The sequence below is a fragment of the Scomber japonicus genome, chromosome 15, assembly GCF_027409825.1.
Source record: "Scomber japonicus isolate fScoJap1 chromosome 15, fScoJap1.pri, whole genome shotgun sequence".
NCBI classification, from domain to species: domain Eukaryota; kingdom Metazoa; phylum Chordata; class Actinopteri; order Scombriformes; family Scombridae; genus Scomber; species Scomber japonicus.
In genome coordinates, this window is record NC_070592.1 from 24,338,899 (window position 1) to 24,356,046 (window position 17,148).

At 39.4% G+C, this 17,148-nt stretch overlaps 1 protein-coding gene across 1 annotated transcript in view; it reads right to left on the bottom strand.

Annotated features, from left to right (window-relative positions):
• The window catches only part of ctdp1 (CTD (carboxy-terminal domain, RNA polymerase II, polypeptide A) phosphatase, subunit 1), a 65,088-nt gene that overhangs the window by 38,925 nt on the left and 9,015 nt on the right, over positions 1–17,148 (bottom strand). Inside the window, exons 8-11 of the mRNA XM_053334223.1 lie at positions 15,667–16,701; positions 11,994–12,135; positions 11,654–11,878; positions 8,040–8,193 (exon numbers count right to left, since the gene is read on the bottom strand). Coding sequence (XP_053190198.1) covers positions 8,040–8,193; positions 11,654–11,878; positions 11,994–12,135; positions 15,667–16,701 — 1,556 coding nt within the window. The remainder of the gene's footprint in view (positions 1–8,039; positions 8,194–11,653; positions 11,879–11,993; positions 12,136–15,666; positions 16,702–17,148) is intronic.

Sequence of the window (17,148 nt, forward strand, 5' to 3'; positions counted from 1 at the left end):
TCTGCAGTCCTTAACATTCACATTTAATCAGAGCTTGGACCTTTTTGTTGACACTATAGCGTGAAATGACAAGTAGCACTCATATATCAGGCAAGGGCAGTCTGGTTAGCTTAGAAGGAGCCTCCCACTGACGGTCAAGTAAACTTGAGACTTTATTGCAAAGACGAAAATTAAATTAAGCTCTCAAATCAACTTCATCATCAGCCAACTCAAATCCATGTGGATCATGGGTCATTTGATATCTAAGGAAGCTCAGCTAGGAATGCTGTGATTCTTTACACTAAAGCTGCAATAACAGGTCTGTAAGTCTGTTGCAACAGAGCAATAAAGGCTTTCATATACTGCATACTGGATTTCTTAACTCTATGGTTCACATTAGCCATGGTGACAGAAGAGTATAACACAAGTCTAATGGGTCCAGTGGCAGGAGATGAGGGTAAAATGCTGCCATGGGATGATTGCTAAGTCTACAACTTGTTATGTGACTCTGAATATTACTTACTTACTATTATCACAGTGTTCAGATGAATCCTGCAGACTTTGGTGAACCTCTGACTTCCTCTAGTGCTAATGTGAGGTTAACGTTTGTGGTTCACAATGAACTTTCTTATCCACTATCAGATGCATTGCCATGTCTGTCTACAATCAAGGTCCCCAGAGGAAAAATTCTGACATTTTTGTGATCCTGACTTTTCCTCTTGCACTACTATTGGCGATTTTCCACTACACAGTTCCAGCATGACTCGACTCGCGTTTCCACTAGGGATAGTACCTGGTACCTGATACTTTTTTAGTACCTGCTCTGCTGAGGTTCCAATACTAAATGTGACTGATGTCGACAGACTGTAGGTACCTTTTTGTAATGGAAAAAGTCGTTCCTGGAGCCGAGTCGAGGCGTGTCGAGTCGTGCTGGAACTGTGTAGTAGAAAAGCGCCATATGACACTGACTTGGTTCTTTATTGAAATATGTCAACAACTATTTAATGGACAAGTATGAAATTTGGTACACACACTGAAGAGGAAAGTTTGGATGAAAGGTGAAACATCTTTAAGACTCAACATTTTTGGCTATCATGACCTGGATGACTCCTGACCTGAATCATCACAGACACTTGGATCTACTTGATCTTCTATTATCAGGTACCATCCTTGACTCACAAGTTAAGTTTAATTTTTCTCCAGTACTTTAGGCTATGACCAAATACCTGCAAATGTCCCATCTGCTTCAGCTGTACTTTGGTTCATGTTAATTTTTCATATGTTTATATGCTAAACCAACAAGTAAATGTTGGTCGTCATTAACACACTAACATGCTCACAGAGCTGCAAGCATGGCTGTAGCCCCTTAGTCTTGACTGCAAACAAATGTATAGACAGAAAGTTGGTGGTACAGTATGTGATGCCACATATGTCTTGGTAATATGAGAAAGCATTCTCTAATAAGCTTCAAAATTCTGCAGACTCATGCAGAAGCTTGTCCTCCTCAGTACCTCCCAAGGATTATGGCTCACCAAGGATGTGAGAGATCAATACCTGGGATCACTGTGTCAGAGCCAGGATCACTGTGACTGATGACTGTGCCAGGTCTCCGATGATCCAAGGCTTAATGAGCCATGTCTCTAAGGGCCTCTATGACTTCACATGTCACGCAAACTTTGACCTGTATGTAAATCTTCACCTGACTCTGTAGAATAATCACTCACTCACAGAGGAAAAGTTCATTAGCATTTCATTTGATTTTGATTTGATGTGTCAGGACATTTTACTGGTGTCAACCCCACTATCCCTCAAATTGAAGGTAGTTAAAATGTTTATTGCAGCAATATATCAAATCCTGTCAATTCTACATTCGCATTGCATTCTATCATGCAATGGACTTCTGGTTTAACTCTTGAGTTCAAATAACCCTATTTTTAACTGAAACATTACAAAGAGTGTCGAACTCAAATTTCAGTTAATTATATATTTAAAGAGCCTGTCAGATTATATTAAGCAGCAACCTGACTGGGTACTGTACTGGCAGTGACTGCAGACTCAAGTAAAAGAGAGCCAAGAAAATTCATACTGCTCAATTATCCTTTTCATCAGAACGCAGTGTAGACGACCTGTCTGAACTCCTTGCAATATCAGTTGCCCATATTTCTCATCGTGATGATGTTGAACACTGCGGGATTTAAGTGGTGCTTACAGAAGGCTACTGTTCTTCAGCTCACATTTCTATGGTTATGGCCTTGTTGTAAATACATAATCATGGATATGATCATTAAATGTTATAACCGTCATTCCTGACTATCATTGGAATTTCAGCCTTTATAAATTAATTTACAATCACAGCTGACTCAATAGGTATTACTGAAAATATGTGTTGTTTAGCATGTCTTGTTCATGCAGTTAACACAATGAAGACAAAAACCCTAACCCTAACCCTCACAATGAAATAGACCCACAAGACAAGATTATCTTTTAAGTATAGGAGGAAACTTCTAGATCTGTATGTGGATGAAACATTTAATTGGAAAGAATTGACAACCTTATATGGTTCACATTTATAAAGAAACAAAATGTCCTTGAAGTTCCATAACACATTTTTGATTTAAAAATGTAGAAGAAATCACTACTTGTACTGTGGAAATGTTGCAAGTACTGCTAATTCCACTGGGTTTCATCACCATGGTCTACAGCCATCAACAGCTTTTAGTAAATCATTCTGGTTTGCCTGCATGTATGGTTGAAGCTCAACATTTCCCTGATGATGTGCCACAGTGGTCAGGTTACTTGCATGTTGCAAATTCTGTATAGCTAAGATGTGGTTAAGAATCGGTGACTAAATCAGTTGGTTAAAAGACCGTGTAAAGTGAATTTAGACATTTTCTTCTAAACATATTAAATAGGTCATAAATGTATTTCTAAAAAAGGTATAAAATGCATTTCAACCATTCAGATTTGAATTGTGGAGCTAGGCTTCACAAACTGTGTTTCAACATTTCTGTGTTCAGGATTTAGTGGGCGAGTTCCACTAAATGCCCTGCTGCTGTAGAAGTATGAATACATTCAGCACACACTACTACTACTACTACTACTACTACTACTACTACTACACTCTACAGTTAGCTGAGTTAGCCGCGGAGCTAGCCTCCGCTAGCCAGCAGCTGATTTAGCAGCAGAAAGCTCTCAGACGTAGCGTCCATGTTTCTGGTAGAGGTGGTGACTTTGATTGACAGGTGACACTTGGTAGGGGGCGGGGGTTTCAGGGAACTTGGCGGGCACTCCCACAGCGGTTGGGAGCAGAGAAAGAGGCTGATTTTTACACAACTTTGAAGCCTAATTTCATATATTTGTCAGGGTGGTTAACAACACACTTTTCTGTGGTATGTCAAACTCAGAACACATATTTATTCTTACTTTACATGGACTTTATTTATTTATTCAAATTAATTTGAATAAATGGTGTGTTAGCTCCAATTTGTTCAAACAGCACTAGGCAAGAATACTCCAAAGGCCAACTTTTGCTGACTAATAAAATCTAATAAATGGTTGGAGATTTATATGGTCCATTATGATATTACCGTGATTGAGAATCCAGTCAGCCCCAGTTATCACACAACCAACAAGGGAACAACAATTTCAGTGAAAGGTCACCCAGTTGGTACACAGCTGGGATTCTTTGCTGGGCATCTCTGCACATGTTGCTCTACATCAACTGACACATACCACCATGTAACCAGTGGTGACATTTAAATGTGAGGCTGTCTACCTGACTCAGATGTGTACCTTGCTCCAGCCAATTAAGACTGGTTTCTTTCCCTTTGGCCTGAAGATCTAGAGTGTTTAAGAATGTCACAGACTGCCCTTTAGCTAGGCAGTCTGGGGAGGATGGCATTTGAAATACAGTGTATCTACAAAGGACCCTTTCCTCAAGTCAATTTCCATACTTTTCTACATAACAAAATATGTTGGGTAATCATTTAGTCAAGCCTGCAAGACACAAACAGTCCTGCTTTTAGATTATGATGTCTTGACGGTAATTCCTTGGTCTTGGTGGCAGTCAGCATCTAAATTCATACATTTATTTCACACAACCCTTGCCCTATATCTGTTCCCTAAATAGCCTTGCCTACTCATCTTTAAATCACACTGGAAAGATGGATATGCATAAACCTAACCTGAAGGGAGCATCCACTGTAAAAGGGCACAATCTCAACAACCCTTTGTGGCAAGTTATGACGTAGTTTCACCTTGTTTTTGGTGAGATCAACATTTTAATATTATGCATGCACTTTTAAAAGCGAAGTTCTACCCTGTGCTTTTAAAACTGTTTCATGTTTGATTTTGTGTTCTACACTGCCTCATCTAGGCCATTCTGTAGCAGTAATTTATCCTCCCATGTTGTCTTGAACACTATTTGCCTTGAGTATTTGATTTAATTCAATTTTATATTAAATGATTTGTTTTGCAGCTAACTGGGTATTAAATTGAGTTAATGGTTTGAAAAATAGCTGTAAGCTAGTCATCAGCACCTGTGCAGAGCTCATAACAATTAATATGTAAAATGAGTGCCTGAAAATATGCCTGAAATTTTCATTTTGAATATATTACAACATTGACAGAAGTTTTAGGGCTTCAAAATGAAAGAAATCAGCTTTGCCCTAACCAAAAGAGGAGTTAGTGCATTATAATATAACAACAACAATCAGAGATGTCGCCTCAACTTAATGATGAACGTCACTGAGCTTTATGTTCAAGCATTCTAAATGTCACATTTACACAACAAGTGCGCTTAGTGTTTGGGAACAATGCCTGGTGTGAGCAGTGAACACCTCATTAACCAACTCCATCTTCAACTATGATAGTGCTATATGTGCAAGAGGTAGCCTTTAATTAAGAATTCAAATTAATGTTAAGTCCATCCTACCGTGGTTTAATATCATAATGGTATCGATTAATAAAAACACAGTACACGTGAACACAACACACACAGTGCCTATGTAGTTAAAGGGGTCGTTCTTTGTGTTATAAAAGATAAATGAAATAAAAGTGTATGTATTTCTACAGCAGTTCACATGCTCAGAGATGGAAACTTGATGATATTGGAATAATAGATCTCTGACTTTTCTATCCATATAATCTATGATAGATTTCCTTCTCTGTACGAGTTCGCATAAGATGAATAATTACCACATTACTGGCATCATTTCTCAATTTGTCCAGGACTTGGCAACCATGGCCACATCTTCACAAGAGGCTATTCTTATAAAGTTATCAGTTACTAATTTCAAAATGAAAAAGCACATGTAAGTGGGAACAAATCCATTAGAGATACATTACAACTTCTGCTCACTCTTCTAACCCTAACGCATTAAATCTATCCATGCGGTCGATAATGTATCAAAGCTGTCCATTTTCAAACTTCACAAGACACTGATAACATTTGCATTCCTATTTTTCATATGCCACATACATTCCTTTTAAATAGCCTATATTATCCAGAGAAAACCTCTCAGACTAACTAACCTGGCTCACACACACAACAATGAAAAAAGTCCTGACCCAACTGCTGACATAATGTACCATTTCCAGATTAATAATAGAAACGCAGCTTCCTGCTGCAGTCGTCATGATGCCTAACAGGCAAAAACACACACCTTTGACAATATATCCTGCGTTTGCCATAGCTGCATAGCTATTGCAACTACTTACATACATACATATATACATATAGAGGTCTTGGGATAACCCAAATGTTCTTCATTTTACAAGTCAATATGTTTGAAAATGAATAGTTTTTGATCATAACGCCCATTGAAACCTTGGACACATTAATATAAAATGAAAACATCAATGTTCGATAGCCTTTGCTTTGGCAGTGCTTTAGGTCAGGGATTTGCAGCCATGCGTCTTCTTCAAACATTGAAGTATAGAAGAAAAAGTCTGTTTCCAGGAAGACATTGCACAGCAGTTCTTGACTGATTTGTCACCTGCAGCTACAAAGTTACTTAACTGCAGAGTTCAATTGAGTTAATAAACTGGCAGACGCTTTCACATTCCAGTAACAGGAATCAGTTCATCATTTAAAGCATGGCCAATCACACTGGCATCCAAATCAATTAACTAAATTTAGCTTAAAGTCTCATTTCTCTCATCCTTGTAGGATCTATAACCTGTGGTATATGTGATGAATAACAGAACAGAAACTAAGCTAATTGAGTTTTCATCATTAACAAATAGATTCAGTATATTCAGTGCTTCTTTCCAAATATGTGTGCATCCTTAATAAGAATGCATTTTGTACCATGGATCATAGTGAGAGATTTTAAACTTGCATAATTTACATAGTTTTGCAGTTTTCATTGATGCATTGCAGTGTACAGCGTATTAGGCCCACAAACAATGTCAATATGCATTACTGCTCCTCTCAAGTAAATCTCTTCATCCTGAACCACCTGGTACAGAAACACATATATGACTCAAGTTAACGAATGGCAAAATATATACTTACCTTTAAGAAAGCTGAGTATGCATTGCTGTATTTTTCTTTCTTACTACCAACAAACAACATAATCCTTCCATCTGTTTTAGAATACGAATGGATTTACTGGTTTATTCCTTGACAAAATCCCTTTGACACAACATCAAGCATATTATATGCACAATGACTGAAATTAAACCACCTTAAATTAACTATTTTGTAAATCCTGCCACTTCAATGCACTATAATAATGTACAATGTGTTAAAGCAGTATGAATGATCACATTATATACGTGATATTGCAAATGTGCTTCTGGTCATCTAATGAATGTAAGTCCAATACTTGCTCTCTTCTGTAAGACCATGTTCTATCATTTCCTGTTGGGCAGGTGTAGGCTGAAAACATCTGTAAACTGTCTTCTCTAAGGACAGCTGTTGTTTTCTGGAAACAAGGTTGATGAGAGCAGACACTGAATAACACGGCAAAGTTCTGGACTGAATGTGCTGAAGGAGGCTAAAACACTCTGTAGACCTGTGAGGTCATTACTATGGGTAAGACCTTTCACACCCATTTTTGAGACAAAAATATTGACAAGTGCAGCTTTAAGTTGGAATTGAGATGTTTGTATGACTTACTCTGATGGCTGTAGCCTGATATTGACTTTATCTAGATAAATTATTGCATATACTTTTACACAGAAGGAAGGTTGTGAATTTTGTCAGCAAGCAAAACCTGGGCACCTTATTATTGGTTTAGAACAGACATGAAAAACTGTGAACTTATCCTTTTTTGTTTTAAAGGGAAGATAATTAATATAATGTATTTGTAAGATATCTGATGCAGCTTTCCAATCGGATAAACCCATTACATTGAAAAACAAGATTAAAAATGACCACCTGCACCTTACTTTAAACATGGCTCGTCACATGTCACGCCACACGAGCCACAAAGCACTTTGTTCAGAATAATCACCTGAGAGGCTCTTGACAGATCTCAGAGATCCGCTTTGCACATTTTCCCCACAATTCAGACTCCATTAAAGAGTATTATCTGAGCAGGTGATGCAGAGCTCTTAGACATTAGTAATCACTTCACCTGTCTGGCAAGGACGGCAAAATATATAAAATGCACAAAGTAGACTGACATGATAACGTGTTAGGATCTGTATATCACAATGGATGCTTGGCTAAAATGTGAGAGAGATCCTGCTAACCACTGACAATTGATAAATAAAAGGGTCCATTAGTGCTGAATGGTAAATGACATTATATTGCAACTTTGTAATTCTGCTCTTTTCCCTTCATCAGATGTGTTAAACCAAGATACCTAATTTCTACCCTTATTACATCAACAAATGCTTGAATATACATAAGAATAGCATTCCCCCATAGTTATTGAACAACAGTGTGACAGAGTTCAACTATAGAAGGGATATATCTATGATTGTGAGAAAACCTAGCAGGCAAATAAGCAAGAAAAAGAGAAACAAACTGTTCTGTATGTTGCAAAATGAAACACAATACAATCAAACAACTCTGAGGGCAAAATCAAACTTGTTTCCTCCGTTCTTACCTCTTTGTCCATGCTTTCTAGATCCTCCTTGCAAAGTGTGTACAGAGGCATTGATTCTGACATGCTCGGCTGTCGTTTTCGACGAGACGGTCCAGGCTGCTCGTCGTCTTGGCTGGACCCTGCCGCCTCATCTTGCTGATTCTTTGAAGTTCCCCTGAGGCACAATAACAAAACATTAAAACGCGGCTGGACTACCAAGCTATTGGGCTAGACACAGTAGCAGTCCAAAGCTTGGAAACACCTTATCATTCACTTGAATGACAAAGAGTGTCCAAATGTTTGACTGTAGGTTTTGCGACATTTACTCTATCTATAATATCAATGTCTTATTCGTCCCCATCCACCTTGCTTATTGTTTCTTTACTGTGATGGTTGAACGTCACTTTGTAGAATTTGACACAGTTTTTACATTTACCTGCTAAAGTCATAAATCTTTCTTTAATTGGTTCTACTAATAATGCACAAACACCAGATCAAAAAATCTGTAAAAATGAATACTAATTAACAAATGTTATACATTTATCTGTCATCTCAAAACAAAATCATTTACTCAGATGTATTGTGTTCGTTGGTTCTCTTCTTTTACATTTAAATGCATTTTTTGTGCTTGAGTAATCTACACAGGAACTGCTGAGGACTGCATACATTTGTAAACAGTGCACGCTGTCAGCACATTTTTCACACAGTCACATTACAGATGTAAAGACTGAAGGTTAAGGCTGCAGTACAATGAAGAGAAAGGCCTATTCTCTCTAACAAGAACTCATTAGATTGAAATCTTATGCAAGTGGGAAGAGGAAGTTTCTCCACTTCCTTTTGGCACTGCTTAATTGAACAGATCTTCTTTGATGATTAAATCCAAGTTTATGCAACTCCCTGAAAACACTCCACCAGTGCCTCTAATCCATTAATTATCTGGGCCAATTTTATGCTTGTGATTATTAATTATGGTGTAATATCGCAGAGATATTCTATTCTAAACATTACGAGCCACCGTGACCATCCAATATAAAGTTATTGTTTGTATCGGTGTGTGAGTAATGTCAGGAAACGATCAGGCCACAGGCTTCCCACTGTGACTGGCAGGGGTCTTGCACTCCAATGACAAACAAACACAAACAAACAAACAAAGGACGCACTGTTGATTAGCATGTGTGACTGACAGATGGATGACAAATAAGAGAGATGACAGAGGTGACTTTGAGGACCACATCATTCATCAAACTGTTTGTGGAAATTAAATGAGGACTTTGAAAAATGAAGCCTTCCAGCTTTCCAGCCCCTTCCACCAAATGCTATAAACAATGCATACAGTAAAAAGGTTGAGTTTTATTGTGCTTCGGTTGGTAGCAGAAGCACTGCATGTCCCTTTTAGGGGGGTAATTCATAGAGTTAGGGTAAATACAGTAGTACTACACCATCAGCTGTTTTCCTTCAGAGAATGAGAGGACTAATCCACACATTTAAGATCTGTTATGACTGATTCTGTGGTCAATACTAAACAGAGAAATATCAATAGTACAACTCCCACTACTACTGGAGAAATGCTGTGCAAGAAGACTTCCATTATTTCTGTCAGAAAATGAGATTACTTTTGAGGCGGGAGGACACATGCAGTATTTTTGACCAAATTGATGATGCAGCATTTTTTGGGGGGGAATGACTGTTAATCCACAATGTCATTGGAGCTAATATATAGACATTTTCAGCATTTAGAAAATAAAGCTAAAAGTGGAAAACCAAAAAAATGAGTGTTTGTTCACATTGTCAATGTGTTTTGTTACCATCTATCAGCTCTAGCTAGATAACATGCCACTTGTAATTCCAGTGAAATGACAGCTGGGGGCAGTAATGACACTAAACGAGGATATACAAAATTAGCTTGCAGACAGTGAGAAATAACCTGAGTGTAGTAGCTTACACAAAATGTTTGCAAATGAAAGTGTTACATACAGGGTGTATACAGGTATAAACAAGTTAAAGACTTTTTAAGACCTTTTAATATTTTAATACCACTTCTAAATGAAATTTAAGACCAAACGTACGATGGAAATACAGTAATATTTCCAAGTAAACACACTGACAGTATGGTAAAATGACAAATGACGGTTGAGTTTAAGAACATCGGCTAAATGTGTGTCATGCAAAAAGATCACAAAAATGTCATCACTGTCCTAAATTAAATTACTGCGGCTGTACTAAGTGGTGGTGAGTGGACAAAATATTAGGAACACCTTTCAATATAATGCACCCTAATCTCTCAATAATGAACATAAAGCTGAATTTTCACCTTCTTGTCAAAAAATGTATAAACTTCAGAAATGTAGAATTTATAGCAGAGCTGCTGTATTGGATTAAATTAGATTGGAAGCCAGTGAGTCTATTTTATGTAGTTAACTTATTCTCTGAACTATATTACAAGTTATCTAGTATTATACAGTTAAGTAGTTATATTCAGCTTCAGTAGCGTCGTGTTTTTTGTTGAATGCCTCACTCTCTCTCTGAAGGTCTGTTGAATGAGAAACCTCTGAGTGACTTAAAATTGATGTTGTGTAACATCAGCTGATAAAACGCGCAGCACCGCAGCATAGTGTATAGTAACGTCACAGTTACCTGTCTGAGGATTAACGTTGTTAATGGTGACATCACATGGAGCTGTTTTGCGGGCTCCGCTGTTTTTTTCTGAGCAGGTTCTGCCTCAGATTATGTAGATTTATGTTTTAACCAGCGGTCTGTGTTTGTTCCTTAAACTTAATATCACCGTTAGCGTGTCTGTGTTATGCTAGCGGGAGGTGCAGAGAGCTACAGGTGTGTTCAGGGTCGCAGTCAGACAGTCGGACACAGCGGTTCCGGCCCGCTGCAGACGTTGGTTGAACATTAATACATCGCTGTAAATGTGTGCGGGAATTTCCCGCATTATAAGTGTTGGATTTGCGGGAATCAATTAAATTGTGCGCAATACCCGCAATCCCGCGCTGAAATTCAGGCCCTTCATACACACTGCCAGGCACCGATCGTAACCAAGAGTATTCATTCCTGTCTAGCCATTTGTGATTGCTGAACTTGCATTTCCCCATGTTTAAGTCGAGTGGCTATCAGTGCTGAATTAGGCCCACCTGTAGATGCTTTAACCCACCTACGCCATCAAGAGCTGCGCAATACGAGCTGCGCAGTAGACTACGCTCTGACCTAACCATAGACAACGCATCACAACGCAGCACCGGAGAAAAAATATTCGACCTAACAAAACAGATTGCCCGCATTTTCGCGGCGACGAGACTCAAATATTTAAGACCCAAGCAATCTGAATTTAAGACAATTTAATACTTTTTAAGGCCTTATTTTCATGAAAATTGATTTACGACTTTTTAAGACTTTTTAAGGACCCGCGGCCACCCTGTACATAAGCATAAATTAAATGTGTATTAATCCTGATGCTTTGACGTAGCGTGCAACGGTAGGCGAGAAGAAAAAAGAGCTTCATCACTGATATCATATATATGTATCGTGGTGTTACGATAACTGAAATCCTACATTAATATCTAGATTTAGGTTATTTCATCAGTAGTTTATCATGATATTTCACAGGTCAAATTCTGTAGTTCTTGCAGTACCTGAGAGAAGACTGCTCTCTATGATCAGAGAGCAACATAGACCCTGACGCCTGGAGGTAGGGTGACCGTGACACCTGAGGGCCCCTGCGGATCAGCTTCCCTGTGACGGGGTCATAAGTCCGAACTTCTGGGGCTGCAGGTTGAGGTCTGTGGATGGGAGCTGGTTGGAAAAGATGTTTATGCATGGAGCCCTGGTGGTCAAAGAAAGCTGCTGGACTGTTGCTCCTTCAAAACAGACAAGAACAAGATCTCATTAGGGTTCTGGTGTGATGCAGATAATATCTGTAGTATGTATAAGTTATCGGGACACATTCTAGGCCTGGTTAGTGATTTCCTTTACCGTGGTGTCTTGGAGTAGTCCTCCTTTAGCGGGTAGAGTTGCTCCTCCACCCTCTCCCAGCGCTCCAGACAACTCCATAGCCAGTCGGGGTTGACGACATGGAGGTGCTTGCAGCCCTGCGCTTGACGAACTTTCTCGGTGCCTGGTCGACAGGAATGAGAGGAAAAAATTGAAAATGGATAACGGGCTGTGACCTTACAATCAAAGCCTATTACCAGATTACACACACTCTGGGTTTGTTGTATAAATCAGATCAATGATCAGACTTCTTTTTTTGCTGGATGAGAAAAGAGAAAATAATTGCCTGGTCAATATTACTACAAAAGATAACAAGCAAGATTTATCCTTTGGAGCCACTGTCCTTTCACTTTTTCTGCCAACTCAATACTTTTCTTAGTAAACCAAAAAGGCGTGTTTTGTGTGGGCAAGTCCATAGAGAGTTGTGCTTCTGCTTGAATAATACTTATTGATGTTTGACACAAAGACACCAAATTGAATCTTGGAGCGCAGCAGCTCATTAACCCTGGGTTATTTTAGTCATGCATGGCCAACAATCAAATGCTTGCTCAGATATTGACTCCCACTCTGGGCAAACGTCGTTGTTCAGTTGGTGTACAGTATGCTGTAGAATTGTTCAATGCTGTGCTGTTTGTCGTTAACTGGCAAACTGATCAAAGGGAAGTTTCATTACAGTATTTTAAAAAGTATTTTTCATTGACTGAGACACCAGAAAGAAAAACTAATTAGAAACGGGTCTCTTCATTCCACTACGATTTCGACATTTGCTAAAAAGCACTAACCACAAGACACTTTCGCAGAATTAATGAACATGAATGTCTGCACCAAACATCGTCAAGAAATATCACCAACCCCCACCCCCCCCCAAAAAAAATTCAACCTCATGGTGGAAAACTCATTAGGATTTCATGTCAAGATACTATGAATATACGTGCAAAATTTTGGATGATAACATGTTCACTGAGTAAATCCTTTAACCTCCAGTGGTGCTTGATGAAAAGTCAGGAGGATCAAGAGAATCATATGAGTCAGTAGGTTTCCTCCTACTGACCACGAATATTTGAACAATTCTTTTCTGCATCTTTGTTATTAAAAGATTGAGAATGCATAGACACAGTAAACAGGGATAGAGAGGTATGACATGCAACAAAGGCACAAGAAAAACATTGTGTTATGGTCGTGGTGTCATGTATCCTTAGCCGGAAGTCTGTCAGGGAGTCTAATGACAATCAGTCCAATAGTTGTTATTGAAAACTTCTTTCTGTGTGGACAACCCAACCAACCCACCAACACTGATGTCCAGGGACTCATCTCACCCAGAAGACATAAAGGTCCTTAAAAACCTGTACTTCCAGATTATTGGCAAGTTCAGTATGTGTAGTATAACTGAGTAAATATATTCACTCTATTTGTTTTACTATCTGTGGTTTGTTTTTATTTCGTTGTATGTTACTGTATGTAGTTGTGTTTACTGTATGTACCAGTGCCACTTTGTTGTACATTGTGCAATGGCAATCAAGGCATTGCATTGCATGCTCACCAGGCACTAGTCTTCCTCAAAAATCAAACAATCACAGACACAGATGAGTGAACGCTGCGGTATGAATTTAACTTGCATACATATGGATTTTTGTGAAATCGACAAGATGAGTACCTGTCAACTGTGCTCCTCTGAACATGCAACAGGCATATTCAGTTCTTTCCAGACTGAGTGACCTACTGCTCATATTGGCCCATATTCCCTCTCTGACTGATTTTTCTCTTCTTGTAAAATGTACAAGATGAGTGATTGCCAAGTGCTGCTCTCAGCGGGGCCGGCTCCCAAGGCAACGGTGCCACTTCCTGTGCTTGTTTTCAGCTGATAAACTAGATTGGCAGCAATACAGGCGTGAATCCACTTTAGGTGCTCATCAGATAGATGGTGAAGAGTCCTGTGTTGCATCTTGTGAACAACCAGAAAATTATAACCTTTTTTGGCAGGCTGAAAATGGCAGTTGCAGCTGACGACAGTAAAGAAGACCTCAAATTAATGGGAGTAATGTAGGTTAGCATAATCTAGGTTAGGTAGGTAGATACAAAAATCTGGTAATGTCGACATTTATATGGTTCTCAAATCTTAGAATGCAGAGAATTGTGTTTCTGTCAATCAAGTAGGTCTAATTACGGTACAGTGAAGGAGCTGTCTCAAGAACACATGAGCACATTTCAAGCACTGTCATTTAAAGCTGCATCAATTGATTTTTGGCTAATAACCTGCAGACCTTCAAAACAAGCTCATATTATTGCCTTATACAGTTGTCATGGCAAAATTTGGGGAAAACTTTTGCCTATTATCGTCCCACTGAGGCTGTGTTTGAACACAAGATGCCCTGTACTGTAATCTTTGTCTTTTATAATCAGCTGATTTTTGTGCACCTGCCAACTGTAATGCATACAGAAGTCCAGGTCCATGACTAGTTAGTCGTGCAGCTACCCAGCTAGAATATGATGCCTTCCTGGCTTCAAAACTGCAAAAGTGGATGATTATTTTGGCCATGCACTGCTTGTACACCCTTATTGTCACTTGTTAACCAACATGTCAAAACCATAACAACACTGGCAAACAACTTACTGAAATGGCTGACCTCTTAGATACAGTAATTGGGTTAACACATTATTCAATCTTGGATATCTCTTCTGGCTATAACAGCCGACGGTTTTGACGAGGCTTGGATACACAAAGTTGACAATATGTCAGCAAGCCCGACATTTAAACAAGCCTATCGTGACCCTTCTTGAATTCTAGCCTCATTAGCAAACGAGTACTTGCATCTGTTACACTCCAGCGTACTATTAACACAAAAAAAATACCAAAACTGTATTCAACAAAATGAAAATAGTTAAGAAAACGTCATCCTTAATATCACCATCAGTCCTCCAAAATCCACTATTGTGCAGGTTGAAGAAAGAACTCATCATTTACTCACAACCTCATGAATAATTTAGGATGATCAGTTTTTTTCAAAATGAGCTTCTACTTAGAGACACAAAACTAAGAGTACACAGTCACGCTAGGAGCTCTGTAAGGCTGTACTTAGGCACAACTGGGCTTTGACCTAAATGCTTATGTCAGCATAAAAACATGCTCAAAATGACAGCGCTACTATGCTAGCAGGTAAAATATTTATCATGTTATCACTTGTTAATTAGCACTAAACACAATGTACAGCTGAAGCGGATGGGAATGAATGAAAGTTTTGTCAGACATAAATTAAAGTAATGGAGAAACTGCATTTGAATTTAATTTCCTGATGAGACTGCTCGATGAAAATGTAAGGGATAATTGAAGTTGTTACAGTTCATTCAAAACACAGACATGAATGTTTGCACCAAATACGTAATCCATCTAACAGTTGTTGAGATACTTCACTAAAGAAACCTGGTGGTACTTGACGAAAAGTCAAGGGGTAACCAAAGTTAGATTCATTCTCATAGGACCAAGATTGTCTTTAGGAAGTTGTCATTCTGGAGTAAAGTGGTGGACTGACTAACAGACATTGCTCTTACAGCCATGGCTAAGAAACAACTCCTTTGATAGATTTTCTCCTGTAAGAAGTATATCGATAAATACTTCTACTCAATGCTTGGTCAATAGTATACATACATTTTTACATACCAGCTCTTGCTGCGATGAGATGCGTCGTCAAACTGGGATCTTGGGAGCTAAGAACCAGATTCTTGCCAATCTTGGCCCCCAGTGCCTTGGCATGGTAGTACTCACGAGTCCTCTCCATTGGGTAGTTGGTTGGGTACAGGCCACTGAACACTATCGTCGTGCCCTCCAGTGTCTTGCTTTTCAGCTCTGGGACAATCTTGCGGATGTCCGGCGTTTCTGAGGATGCCTTCCTCAGGTGGGCTTCGTAACGGGTGTAGTACTCGGCGTGGATCCTTTCCAGAACTTCCTCCAGGTAGATCAGGTGATCGTCTTGGTCGTTGTCTTCTTCCTCCTCCTCGTCCTCCATACTCTGGTCCAGCAGCTCCTCCCCCATGGTTACCCCAGATTGTTCACTATTCTGTGACTCTGTTTCTGGCTCTCTCCTATCTGAGCAGCCATTTCCCAGCTCAGGGTCTGGGAGAAGAACTCCTGAAGGTTCTGCTGGGTCAGAGCTGTTTTCTCCTTCACTCCGACCTTTACTGTCTCCTTCTTTTGTCCCATCCCCATCACCGGCCTCTTGCGTGGGTCCTTCCTGCCCAGGTTTCTTTGTCTGGCAAGACTTTCCTTCACCATCACTCTCTGATGAGGGAGGCTTATCTATAATGGAGTCACTGTCACTGTCACTAGAAAGGTCAAAGTCCAGGTTATTTGACTCATGACTTGGCACTGATGAGTTTACACTGTCCTGTGCCTCTCGTGTCCTGTTGCTATCATCTTCCTTAATATTTGTTTGGTTGTCACCCACCTGAGTTTCCCTTGACCCCACCTCAGATTCTGCCTCATTCTCTGACCCTTTACTATGGAGTGCTTCATCCTCTACAACCCCTGTGGGATGTGTCCGTTCATTTGTTGGTACTTCCTGAGAAGACTGAGATGTTGAGGACTCTTCCTTTCCAGAAATCTCCTTCGCCTTTTTCCTGAGGCCATTATTTTGCTCCTCAGCGCCAGGTGTCTTCGTTGATTCTGTGCTCTCTGCCGGCCGACTTGATGTGCTTCCTGCTGGAACAAGACAAATCAATTACAAAGTATTCAAGCACACAAACCGTCAGATTCAGTCGGTGAGGTTACAGTACAATCAACTACAATCTAAAGAATCTGGTGTCAATAAGGCCAATTTACAGATCACACTTCCCCCGTTGTGAATAGGAAACCTAAGTGTAAATGCCAATCGTCACTAAAGATGGTCTCTGAAACCAACAAATGGCAGTCAAAAGGTTATTGGATGAGACCGACACAATTCTGTTTAGAATTAATTAATTATCAGTTAAATACAGACACAATTTATCTTACCACAAATTAAGTCATTTATCTTTTGCAAACCCCCCACACAATGTATACCTCAGTATGTGATGTATGAACTGTATAATTGTTGTTGAAGTTGCTCAAACATTTCAGTTGACAAGCAAGCACTATCAAAGGTAGCTAGCTAAAACTACATACAAG